Here is a 12,644-nt window from a genome sequence, read left to right as displayed (position 1 = left end):
GTCCCCGGGAGCTGCGGGACAAACCTCGGTGCTGCTGCCGCTCCCGCTGCCGGTGCGGCCGGGCGGCTCCGCCCTCCGGGGCCCGGATGGTTCCCTACGTGACGCGGGGCCGCGGCCGCTCCCCCCGGGCCGAGCCGAGCCGAGCCGGCCCCCTCCCCTCAGCCCTCCATCCCTCCATCCCTCCATCCCCGGGCTCCGGTACCACCCGCGGCAGGTGAGGGGGAGGCCGCTGCAGGGGCGAGGGGAGCGGAGGGACCGCGGCCAGAGCCATCCCCGATGGTCAGGCTGGCACGGCGCCAGGTGAGAGCGAAGAGTTAATTGTTAATTAGTTATTATTAATGAATTATTGGGTATTTGCCTGACTCTCGCCTGGGTTTGTGCCGCCCCGTGCATCCCCTGTGGTGATGTCTGTGTGTGATGCCTGTTCCTCTCACAGCTGGCAGACGGCTCCAGGCTCTAAAAGCTGTGGAATTCTGTGTGAGTGCAGCCCCAGTGTCCTTTAGCAGTGTCACTCCCGGTCCCCAGGCAGGTGTCCCTGCTGTCCTGCTCCTGCCTGGCAGCTCACTGTATGGAGAGTCCCATTCCGCCCAGCACACACCCTGTGTTTGCTCTCAGCTGCCAGAGTGGGGTTACACGGCCCTTTCATCGTACTCTGTGTTGCTGTTCATGACTAGAGATGCTGGGATTTTACACTCCAGCATTCTCCAGGCCAATATATAACACAGTTTATTGCAGCTCAGAGATCCCAGCCCCTCTGCCAGGATGTTTCTTTGCTGTTCTGACACAGATTTGTTGGATTTCACTGGATGTTGTCATTTCCCCTCTGTGTTCACACAAAACTTTCAGTCACCTGTGTCTCTTGAAGCTGGTGATGCAGACACTCATTCTACCCCAGTTTCCCTTTAAAAAGGGGGGGGGGCTTCTAACAATCCAGTTGATAGCTCCCCAAAAAAGCACATCCCAAAGAGTTACCTTTGAACAGGAGTTTGTGTGGGATTCCTGTGATGGGTTCATACATCAGAACCTTGATGAAAAATCCTTTGACTGTATAATCATTATGTTGTTTTTTGTTGGTGTGTAACTGTTTTGGGGGTTGTAACTTTGCCAACACTGGTGCAACCTCCGAAGGTATTTAAGAAAAAGTTGTTTAAAACAATATGGAGAAGTTGAGGGAACAGCACTTATAAATCTTAGCATCAAGCCCAGTTCAAGGGTTGCTGTCATTCCCTGAAGAATGAAGCCAGACTGGCAGGGCCAGTTCATTTACTGAGTATTTCTTTGCTGTGTGTGGGACAATATCTGAGCTGTCCCCAACAAAGCTCCAGGAAGTAATCTCTGCTTTTAAATGACAGGTGGAAGGACTGGAAGGAGCCATTTCTGGTAGAGTTGGATGTTGCTGATGTGTGGTTTATTCAAATATTTGATTTAATGATAATTTTGTTTATTGGTGGTGTTTTCCTATTAACTATCTGTTGATCTAGATGTATTTAAAAGTGAAATGGAGGCATTTGCTTAGTTTAAATAAATAAATTCTGTGAATTTAATGAGAGATTTAACAAAGGAATGTTTCTGCACATAGTTACAAATAATTATTGCATGTGCTTTAAGTGCAAAGAAAAGGATCAGCCCAGGTCCACACTATTCTGGGATTCTTATGGATGTGTTTTCTTCATGAGATGTAGTGATTAACTTCAGGTTTTCTTTTAGGAGGACTCTGCTCCTGTCAGCACAGCTCTGTTTCCCTGCTCCCTGGGTGAACAGGTGAAGCCAGCCTAGAGAGGGACTTCACTCACCTTTTAATGAACGTCAATAAACAGGTTCAGCTTGTCAGTCATTAATCTTTTTATTGCCACTGAGCTTGTTCTCCAAATCCTGGTCTCAGGATGTTCTGCTCAGCCTCATTATTGAGGGATTGTTCTGTGTGGAGGTTCCAATGGCAGAGAAGGTTGGTACTGCTGAGCAGAACATAATTAATGCTGTCTCATGGCTTCTTTTCCTTAAACCTTGGTGTCATGTTGAAGGAGACTATGAAAGAGGGAGAAAAATCCCTTTTGCTCAGGCCTCTAGCTCTGTTAGGAAAGAGTCTTTTCTGGTGCAGTGCCAAATGGATGAACTTACCCCAAAAACCCATTCTGTGGTCAATAATGCTGATATATTTAATAGGGTGAATGTTGTTTATTCACACTACATTCCATTTCAGTGAAATCTATGGGACATCCTTGAAAACTGCAGACAAAGAACACATTTTTGGTCAATCTTATGTTCTTTTGAGTACTCTAAAGAGAACTAGAAATAGCAGCCAAAGCACTGGTGTCACATGGCAGCTTTATAAATAATACATTCACAGTAAATACAGGCACACCCTCAATTTTTGCCTGTGCATCTCATAAATGCTGTTGTGCAAGCTCTTTCTGGCTGATAATTTGTTTATCTCTGTAAAGGAATCCCTAGCAAAATAATTTTTGATTTACATTGTGTCTGTTCTTTATCTGTGAGGCGTAGTTGAGTTGTTTGGATAATTGATGATGTCAGAATAAACATTGTTTTAGGACAAATATTAGAATTGTTAATAGGGTGTGGCCCTTCAGAAGCACTTCCCTCCTTATTTATCTGCCTGTACATTGGATTGGGGTGGAAAAATGATTATGAACTGTAGAGAAGAGAAATGAAATCCCTCTCTGAGCTGAGCCAACCATCTTAATGAGCTGCAGCTTAAACAAAAATGTTTGGAACTTCACAGTAGCTACTTATCTGTGTTTATTAGGGTTTAAACAGGATCTAGAAATCATCCCCAAATTTTGGGGAAAGAAGGCTGAGGGCACTCCCACAGAATGTGAAGATTTTGGTCTGATCAGGTCTCTCCAAAGCACCTGTTTTGCTCAGGAGCATCCCGGGTCTGTCTGGGTTCACTCTGAACTCAATATTTCCATTAAGAGCTGAGATCTAACAGAGTGCACAATGACTGTTAGCAGAATTTATTAAGGCAGACTTTTAAAATTTAATGTCATTTTTTTCCTGCTGATTTTGAAAGGAAGCATCCTTAATAAATAAATGTGCCAAATGTGCAAATAATCCTCCTCTTTCTATATTAAACAGCGACTTGAGAGAAGGTTTGGAGGTGGATACATGGATACAGCCTCTGGTAGTGGAATGTCTTTGTTAAGGAGTTGTGATGCTGCTGGAGACATCCTGGGAACAGGGATTTTACATAATGCAGTGTAAGGAGAGCAGTGGGGCTTTTCTTTGCTACTCTGCTCTTCCAGTTATTATTTTTATCCTGCAATTTGTCAGTGCATCCCATTCTCCTCCTGAGGATGGACTGAGCAGCCTTGTGGGTGTTAAATTCAATTGCTAATCAGCAGCGTGGTAAGGAGAGTTAAATATTTGTGTCTCGCGTGGCGCGGTGTGATGCAGCGGGCAGGGAAACGCCTGCTCCCCCCGGCTGGTGAGAAATCCCGGTTTTCCCATTTCCCAGGGCATTCCGGGGCCCAGGCGAGCCCTCCCCGTGCCCGGCCCCGCTGCCGGCAGCGGCTGGAGGTGACAGACGGGCCCGGGTGTCACCAATGTGGCACGGCCGCGTCCCCGCATCCCGCCCCTGGCAGGGCCGTGTTCCTGCGTCCCGCCCCTGCCGAGGGACAGGCTGGGACAGCGGCCACCCAAATTCTCCCAGCAAATGACATTTTCCTGCAAAGCCGCCGCGGAGCCAATCGCTCCCCGCACCGTGTGCAGCCAATGGATGCCGGGCTCTTCCCAGCCCCTGCCAGCGGCTGGAGGGCCTGGAGCAGCTGTGCCAGCGGCTTTCCCGCTGCCCGCAGCCTTTCCCGGGGTGCTCGGCATCCCCGCGCCCCCTTTTCCCGGGAATACACCGCTGCCGCTGACTGCGGGGTGATTCGGGTGATTAATTTGTGTCTCCCTTCAGCACTGCCACGGCCTCCTACCCAGCAGAGCTGCTCCCCAGAGCCAGAGGGATGGTGGTAGTCACGGGGCAGAGCAAAGCCAGTGCCACCCCGGATGATGCCATGTCGAGCTCGGATGCAGAGGATGATTTCCAAGAGCCGGCCACTCCCACCGCCACCCAGGCAGGACAAGCGCTGCCTCTGCTGCCTCAGCAGGTAAGGGCTCACCTGGGATGGGGATGGTCACAGCACCAGCGCTGCTCAGGTGCTGAAGAATTCAGGATTTCCTTTACATGTCTGAATAAAACGGAGTCTCTTGAATTTATTTCAGCAGCTCGGCCGCTTTACTTACAAGTTCCATCCAGGTTTGGACTTGAGACGTGCAGTGAAGTGTTTATTCTGGTGCTTAAGGCATCCTGGGGTGTGCTAGTAAGATTTTAGGCCTGATGTAAAGAAATACAATTTTTTTTTCAGTGTCTAGTATAGTCTGGCTGTAAAGGAACCAGCAGGGTGCAAGTCCCAAGGTTCACCTGAGATTTTTTTTCCCTTTATTTTTTCTCTCTGTGTAAGGCTGGGCAAGGGGTCTTGTTTGAGATATTAATGCCTCTTCTTGGCTCTTTTGGAGAGAGGAAAAAACAAAACATCTGCTATTTTAGCCTGAGTGACTTCTGCTGTTTCAGATTCCCAGCTACAATTAAACCCCTCCCAAACCTGATTCCTCCCAGCAGCCAAAACATCCACATTTTTATCCCTCCAAGTTCCCTGACCTGTGGCAGCGGGGCAGGAACCGTGCATTTCCCCGGCGCCAAACTGCCAAGTGCCTTTGGAAAGCCGTGCCCTTTGTCACCTGCAGAGGACCCGAGGCTCTTCTCTGATGTCCTGGTTGCTTTTTTGCAGTTCCCAGAAGTTGTCCCGCTGAACGTGGGGGGGATGTTTTTCACCACCAGACTGTCCACGCTGCGCAGGTACGAGGACACGATGCTGGCTGCCATGTTCAGTGGCCGGCACTACATCCCCACCGACGCCGAGGGCAGGTACTTCATCGACAGGGATGGCACCTACTTTGGGTATGTACACATCCTCGGGGCAAGGCTGGCAAAGTTCTTACTGAAAACTCGATTTTAAACTTATTTTTAACAGCTTTATTTTTTTTCCCTTTGAGTTTATATTATTACTAAATTATATATAATTTTTATATTTATATATAAATTTAAATATAAATTTATATATATATAAAGTATATAAAAATTTATATATATATAAAAAGTATATATAAATATACTAAATATATTACTAAATTATATTTGTGCAGCGTTTAACGTTTTACACGCCTTTCAAAGCATCACAGGAGTAACTGCAGTTAAAACTCCTTGTTGGTTGTGCAGAGGGAAAGGAAAAACAAGAAATGGTTTCGATTTGGGCATTGTCTCCCCTAGAGTATCTCCTTTCAAGGTGGCAAGTTGTTGTGATGGTTTAAAGAAGTGTTTGGTGTTGCTTTACATAGGAAACTCCATTGCACAACACTGGGTTTTAACTGATACTCAGTTTCTGTAAGGAGGAGGAAATGGAAGGAATTAATCTAGGTTTCTTACACAGTTGAAAATACAATGTTTTCAATCTTTAAACAGGCTATAATTCCTCAAAAAAAAAAAAAAAAAAAAAAAAAAAGCATAGGCCTTTAAAGAATTTATTTTTCTAAATGATTTTTGTTGGTAGTGCCATATTCCTTCACCTCCAGGATTCCTTCCTAAGCGCTCAGCTTTTATTTTATTTTAATTAGACTAACCATGATTACTAATGCTGTGGTTGAATTGGAGTGAGATTGCTAAAAAGGGTTCATGTCTTTGCCCAAAGCACACATTGCAATATGTCCCAAATTTCTTGTTGCTCCTTTATAGACATTTCCTTACTGTCTTCAGCAGAAAACATTGAATTATTTTCAAAGCACTTTTGGGTTGTACCATAATCTGGGACAGAGATGGATTAAGCTACTGTGTTTATTCTAAAATAATTGTGTCTTTACATGAGGTAATTGTTGGAAAATCAATTAATTTGTGATGTTATCAACCTCAGTTGAAAATAGAGCTGGAACAGAGAGCCAGGTTAGCACCTGCTGTATTTGTTGTCATTCTAAGATTGCAGTAATGCTTCTTTTATTTGATAAGGTTTTCTTGGTTAACACTTAGAAAGTGATTATTTTGTTTATTTGATAAGGGTTTTGTTGGTTAATACTTACAAAGTGATTTCTTTCCCTGTCAAAAGATTCTGTTGCTGAGCAGTGTTTCAGAACTACAAGGAATTGTTCTCTCTCTTTTTTTAAAAAAATCTGATTATTATTCTGAAAGTGGCCCTGATCTAAAAGGGAAACCTCCTTTGCCGATGTCCCATCCATTCAGCTGGATCCATGTGGAATAAAATGTCCATGAATGTGATTCTCTGGGAAAACGCAAAGGTTTGTTTTGTCCCAGACCTAAATTTGAAATGCAGTGACCACAATCTCTTTCCCATGGAACACCCCGGCCTCTTCTGTGTTATAAATGGTTTCCTCCACATTGAATGTTTGCTTTAAAATCCACTGATATTTTTTCAAATGAGTTTTGGCATCAACTGAGGCAAAATGTGAACTGATGGCTTGGAAACCTGAACGTGGCAAACGGTTTTACAAACAAATGTTGAGAATATGCCTCATTTATTTCAGTTACTGTCTCAATAGAGCAAACAATGAATATCCAGTGTTTCCTCTCCTCTCCCCCCTGCAGCAGTTTTGGCAGAAATGTGTTTGTTAATGATATTTTTGCCCTTTTTTTCTTTTTTTTAGAGACATACTAAACTTCCTACGATCTGGTGACCTGCCTCCCCGAGAGCGAGTGAGGTCAGTGTACAAGGAAGCTCAGTATTATTCCATAGGACCCTTGCTAGACAATCTAGAGGATATCCAGCCTCTTAAAGGAGAAAAAGTTAGACAAGCTTTCCTGGGCCTAATGCCATATTACAAAGGTAAATAATCCAAGTAGCACTGACTGTTTCTTCTAGTGGGATTGCAGGGTTAAACCTCGGGCTTTCAGTCTGCTCTCAGCTCCCAAACTGATCCCATTGCTGATGGGAAGTTTATTCTGTATTTTTCATGCTGTTTGGGTTATCCTGCTGCATCCCAGGGGTATGGATTTCTGTGCTTAAAAGGGAGCAAGATTAGGCTGTGATATTATTAAATGAGAGGGTTTGTCTGCATTTGTTCTGCCAGGACTTGAAATAAACTTGGCCTTGTAGTGAGGCCAGATAATGAGGCCACCAAGTTCACCAGATAACTGAAATTGATTTGATTACTCCATATTTTGCTCCATGCTGCTAATATCTTGCTGAGAACAACTGCAGTAAAACATTTCACATGAAATAATTGTTTTGATCTTGTCCTTGGTGATTCCTTGGGATCCTCAAGTGTCGCCAGATGGGCACGAAAAGATCACACTCACACCGTCAGGTTGTGAGATGAGGAAGAAGGAAGTTTATTTTGGGGTTGGGGTTTGATCAGGGATTGGGGATGAGGCTGACACCTCTCTGACCCCGCTGGTCAAACCAAAAGTCCACAAATTTGTCCTTCCCCAGGAAGGAATGCACGATTTACAAAACATCACTCTTCGTTTATGTTACAATGTGTGAGAAAACTCTAGTACAAAATGTAATCATCAGAAGGCTAAAAAATCAGAAGCACACTCCAGCCCCTGTGTGTGTTTTCAGACCACCTGGAGCGGATCATCGAGATCGCCAAGCTGCGCGCCATGCAGAGGAAGGCCAGGTTCGCCAAGCTCAAGGTGTGCGTCTTCAAGGAGGAGATGCCCATCACTCCCTACGAGTGCCCCCACTTCAACTCCCTGCGCTTCGAGCGCAGCGAGAGCGAGGCCAAGCTCTTTGAGCACCACTGCGAGGTGGACGTGTCCTTCGGGCCCTGGGAGGCCGTGGCCGATGTCTACGACCTCCTGCACTGCATCGTCACCGACCTGTCGGCGCGCGGCATCGCCGTGGACCACCAGTGCATCGGCGTCTGCGACAAGCACCTCATCAACCACTACTACTGCAAGCGCCCCATCTACGAGTTCAAGATCACCTGGTGGTGATGGCAGGGCTCCTGCAGGGGAAACGGGCTGTGGGGACGAGCTGCCGGGGAGTTGTGGCTGAGAAAAGGGTGGAAGGACTCCTACAGGAGAAGTGTTCTTCAGAGGTGAAAGGACTGGTGAGTTGTTGGTGAGTTGTGGTGGCAGACTGAGGGGTGAGAGGACTCCTGGAGGACAAATGTTCTTTCAAGACCATCTGCAGGTGAGTTTTGGCAGAGCAAAGGATGAAAGGACTCCTAGAGGACAAATGTTCTTTCAAGATCGTCTGCTGGTGAATTGTGGCAGACTGATGGGTGAAAGGACTCCTGGAGGAGAAATGTTCTTTCAAGGTCATCTGCTGGTCAGTTGTGGTGGCAGACTAAGGGGTGAGAGGACTTCTAGAGGACAAATATTCTTTCAAGATCACCTGCAGGTGAGTTTTGGCAGAACAAAGGATGAAAGGACTTCTAGAGGACAAATGTTCTCTCAAAATGACCTGGTGGAGAGTTCTGGCAGAGCAAAGGGTGGAAGGACTCCTAGAGGACAAATGTTCTCTCCAGATGAGCTGCTGGTGAGCTGTGGTGGCACATGAGGGGTGAGAGAACTAGAGGACAAATGCTCTTGGCAGTTGTGCTGCTGCTCACATTCCTTGGGATCAGCCTGCTGGGCAGGGGTTGGGAAAACCTCTGGAAACTTGACAAACCAGCCTGAAATCAGACTGTTGGCTCAGGTACCTTAACGAGGCACAAAACAAAATCACCTCATGGAAAGGATGGAGGGGAGTGGCTGAACATCTGCTCAAAGGTGCCACCAACCACGTGGCTTCAGGATGGAATTGCAGATTTTTCCTGCAGTTTTGGGGAATCTGGGGTGCTACTAAAGCTGACCTTACAGTTTTACCCTCTTAGAAATGTTTTAGTTCCTCCTTCAACTTTATAAAATTTGAGTCACACCCAGCACAAAGATTCTGGAGATGTCATTTTGATGTACTAGATAATTTAAAAAAAGAAAAAAAGAAAAAAGAAAAAAAAAAAGTATTCCCTATATATTATTAATTGTTGTCAGGGTTAAGCTGTATTTCTTTTTTAATTAAGAATCTACGTTGTGAATTATAATGTTATACTTCAATTATTTCCGTTGCTATCAAAAGGAATAGCAGATCTGGAATATATTCCTTAATGCTTTTAGGAATAATAACTGTTTATGGAAGACTTGTGCCTGTTTTTAGCCTTAGAAATTCTAAATGTTTACAATATCTACAAAAAAAAGCTCTTTAGAATCAGGTCATTTACAAAGGCTTTTGGTAAATGAGAAAACCCTGTCTGTATGTTCCTATTAGCAGTAATAAGAGGAATATTTAATGTATATTATTTTATTACTGACTCTTTTTACATTCTGTGATATTAAACTTTATTTTAGACTTAAAGTCAGATGATATTAGACAAGTGCTTCCTTCACCTCATCTTTTTCAGACAATTAAATCTTAATTTTATCCTTGTTGACCCTTCTTGGTGTCATGGAAGGAAAAACAAAATTCCAACTTCATACTCAGATACTTCTCCACTCTAAAGCAGCAGGAAATTTCTTTCCATGCTGGGAGAGGCAGCCACTGCAGACTCATATTTTCTTCACAAGGTCATTTTTGTACTTCTGACATGAGCAACCACATCCTGAATTTCAACTACTGAATTCAGCCCAAAACTGAGAGGGAGAAAAGTCTGAAAATCTTATTGTTTTGTGAGGTACAGAAAACTCCAACCTGCTTGAAAGGGCTTCCAAATAATCTTAAAGAGAGAGAAAAATTAAATATTTGCATGTTGCATTCCATTGGATTAATTAATCCAAGAATATTGCTTAATTAAACTTCTGACCAAAATTCTTAATAACCATTAGTGACAGTGATCAAAATTCTCAGTTTTCTGAGGCAATTTTTAGACTATCTCTAAGAACTTCAGGATCAAATTATCATGCAAAAAAAAAGACTTTTTTTTTTTTTTTTTTTGCCTTGTCACCCTTGTAGATATTTAATTTAGGAATGAAATTGTCTCTGAGGTGGGTGTCTCCTTTCTGATCTCTGAGTCCTTACACAGGATCATTGTCAAGTGCTGAGTTTCAAGGGCAGGGAGAAATTTGAATAGAGGGAGTTCTGCACATTTGGATCTAAATTTAAGTTTGTTTCAATTGTTTCCTGAAATAATGGCCTTGGTGTTACAGGTTCCTGGAGTCATGTTTGGCAGCCCAAAATTAAAAGTTAAACTGAGACTAAAGTTTCCCTGCAAGGAGAGGAAGTTTTGCTTGGTTTCTTTACTGCCTTCATTTTTTTTTCTTTCTTTCCAAGGAATCTTAAGTGCAAACCACAATTTCTTATAAAACGAAATAACATCTTAAAGCTGAGTCTTACAAAGTTTTGGCTGCTTGTGCACTTCAGATATTTAAGTTCAGGATTTTCAGATATTTAAGTTTCAGAATTACAGATATTTATAATATTCAGATTACAATGAGAATTGCAGTTTTACTGGAATTTTCAGCAGGTTTTGTTACCTCTTCCCATAAATGTATTTACAGAACTCTGGTTGGAATTCCAGCACTCCCTGTAGAAGTGGATCACAATTTGATTTTCACAGTGTTTTTTCTGGTTTGGCTTTAGGAATTTCTCTGCTGTTGTTCAGGAGAAGCTGTGATGACAGAATTCCTGTTTCAGTCATTTTTGTTAGTCCCATGCTGGGATTTTGTAGCTTTTTTCTCTTCATTGCTTACATAATTAAGGAAGGCAACCCAAAAAGAAAAAATTAAAATCTTGGTCTGTATCAGCTGTATCTTAAACTTCTCATCCTCCTGAAGACATTAAGTGCAGTACTGGAAAGGAAAACATGAATTCAAGCCCACAAACTTTAATTTAGTGCTGGGATTTGTGATTTGTTCAGGTTAATAATATTATAATTGTTCCAAGCAGTCTTTGTTTACAAGGATTTAGCTGCTCTTGCCCAACCTGTGCTCATTTTTTTGACAGAAGCAGAAGAATTGTGCAGGTGGATGGCAGGAGAGCATAATCTAAAAACTGGGTTGTGTGACCTGATTGAATCTCTTATCTGGGCCTGTAGCTTTGAAATTCTACATTTGCAACAAAAAATGGGAGTGGCTGATCTACTAAATCCGTGTTTGAGAGGACTGAGGGTTTTTGTATAGAATTCAACTATGGAATACTGATTAAACTATGGAATACTGATTTTTGGTTTTGTTGTTTGGGTGTGGTGGTGGTTTTTTTTTTTTTTTTTTTTTTTTTTTTTTTTTTTTTTTTTTTCCTTTAGGACTTTCCTTTATATCTGGGCAGGCCAGAGTTTTGCTAATAGATATTTTACATATTTTACAATTTAAAGACCCCACTGGCTTAAAGTTGTGGTTGGCATTACTGAGCCCTGAAGATGTTTTTAGGTTTTTCACGTACAGCACAGAGGACCCAGGATAATTCTAAGTTTTGGCCTATGACAAAAAAAAAACAAACAAAAAACCTCCAATCTTTCATTATCTTTCTGCAAATAAGCTGATTTCAGAGGATAATTCTGTTCTGTTATTATCTCCTGTATATAATTCTCCAACTGGAAATCACTTTCCAGAACAGCAGTTCATTTTACTTACACAAGCTTAGTATAAGTTTACCTCCACTTTCACTGTGACTTTTATAAATGGATTTTGTTTTGCTGAATTATAAATTGTATGTGTCTATGCATTGTAACCCGTAATGCCTTTGAAAAATCCAGCCTGGATGCTAATGATCAGGGTTTGGAATTATCTCCAAATGTCTTTTGTTAATTATGTTGACGTGTGATGTTCAATACTGTGAGTACTGCAGTGTATTATTTCTTAATACTTTTGACTTTTCAGTTCAGGTAATATATAGTCTGTATGTTTTTTATTTAAAACACATAGAAGAAAATGTGGACATAAAGGTCGTGTTGTGCAATAAAAGGTTATAATACTGAAAACTGTTGGAATTCTGGCTCATCTGGTCTGCAGCCACTGCAGTGCTTTTCTCTGCCTTCCCTGGGAGTTGAGTGTGCTTTGCAAATTAAAATTAAGACAGAGATCTCTGTCCTGGGCTGTTTTAATGGCATTTGGTCGCTTATCATCCCTTCCTGGGCAGACGGCACTAGTGCAGTGTGTGCTGTCTGCGGCCGGGATCAGACAATTCCAATGTCTGCACTTCCACCCTTCCCTCCCTGCCCGCCCACTGCCGTGACACAGCTCGGGGACGGCCCCAGCACCTGCCCCTGCTTCTGCAAAGCTCAGAAATAACCTTTTTGTGTGTTCGGAAGAATTGTCCCCTTGGTCTGAACAAATCTCCTTGCCGCCCACCTGTCCTGCTGAAGCGCTCCTGTCCCACAGTGGGAGGAAAAAAAAAAAAGAAAAAAAAAGGAGATGGAACCCAGACACGGAAAGTGGAGTCTGAAATAGCAGCGGGTGTTTTTATCCTTCCCAAAGGCAGCTCCGGGGTGCCCGTGCGGGACCAGGGCCGGGCCCTGAGGAGCCGGGGCGGGGCAGGGGCAGGAACAGGAACAGAGGCGGCACTGCGGGAATGGGAGGGCTGGGTAACAAAACCTGATATGGGGGGCTGTGTGTGCGCTCACAGCAGCAGCACGGCCCGGTAACAGCCCCGCCGCCC

General features: G+C 43.5%; 1 protein-coding gene across 1 annotated transcript; it reads left to right on the top strand.

Annotated features, from left to right (window-relative positions):
- The first annotated feature begins 251 nt into the window (after positions 1–251).
- On the top strand, positions 252–11,954 carry KCTD7 (potassium channel tetramerization domain containing 7). Its single transcript, XM_083875159.1, has 5 exons — positions 252–300; positions 3,920–4,112; positions 4,794–4,963; positions 6,715–6,893; positions 7,632–11,954. Exons 2-5 carry the CDS (start codon positions 3,969–3,971, stop codon positions 8,006–8,008), a joined length of 870 nt encoding a protein of 289 aa, XP_083731285.1. The 5' UTR covers positions 252–300; positions 3,920–3,968; the 3' UTR covers positions 8,009–11,954.
- The last annotated feature ends 690 nt before the right edge of the window (positions 11,955–12,644 follow it).

Source organism: Zosterops lateralis, assembly GCF_965231275.1.
Source record: "Zosterops lateralis genome assembly, chromosome: 19".
NCBI lineage: Eukaryota > Metazoa > Chordata > Aves > Passeriformes > Zosteropidae > Zosterops > Zosterops lateralis.
This window is presented reverse-complemented; position numbering and strand designations above follow the sequence as displayed.

Excerpts from the sequence above, each read along its gene's own strand:
- KCTD7 (XM_083875159.1), top strand. The coding sequence starts at position 3,969 with ATGGTGGTAGTCACGGGGCAGAGCAAAGCCAGTGCCACCCCGGATGAT. Across the intron at positions 4,964-6,714 it reads AGGGATGGCACCTACTTTGG|AGACATACTAAACTTCCTAC; the intron begins GTATGTACACAT and ends TCTTTTTTTTAG. Across the intron at positions 6,894-7,631 it reads CCTAATGCCATATTACAAAG|ACCACCTGGAGCGGATCATC; the intron begins GTAAATAATCCA and ends GTGTGTTTTCAG.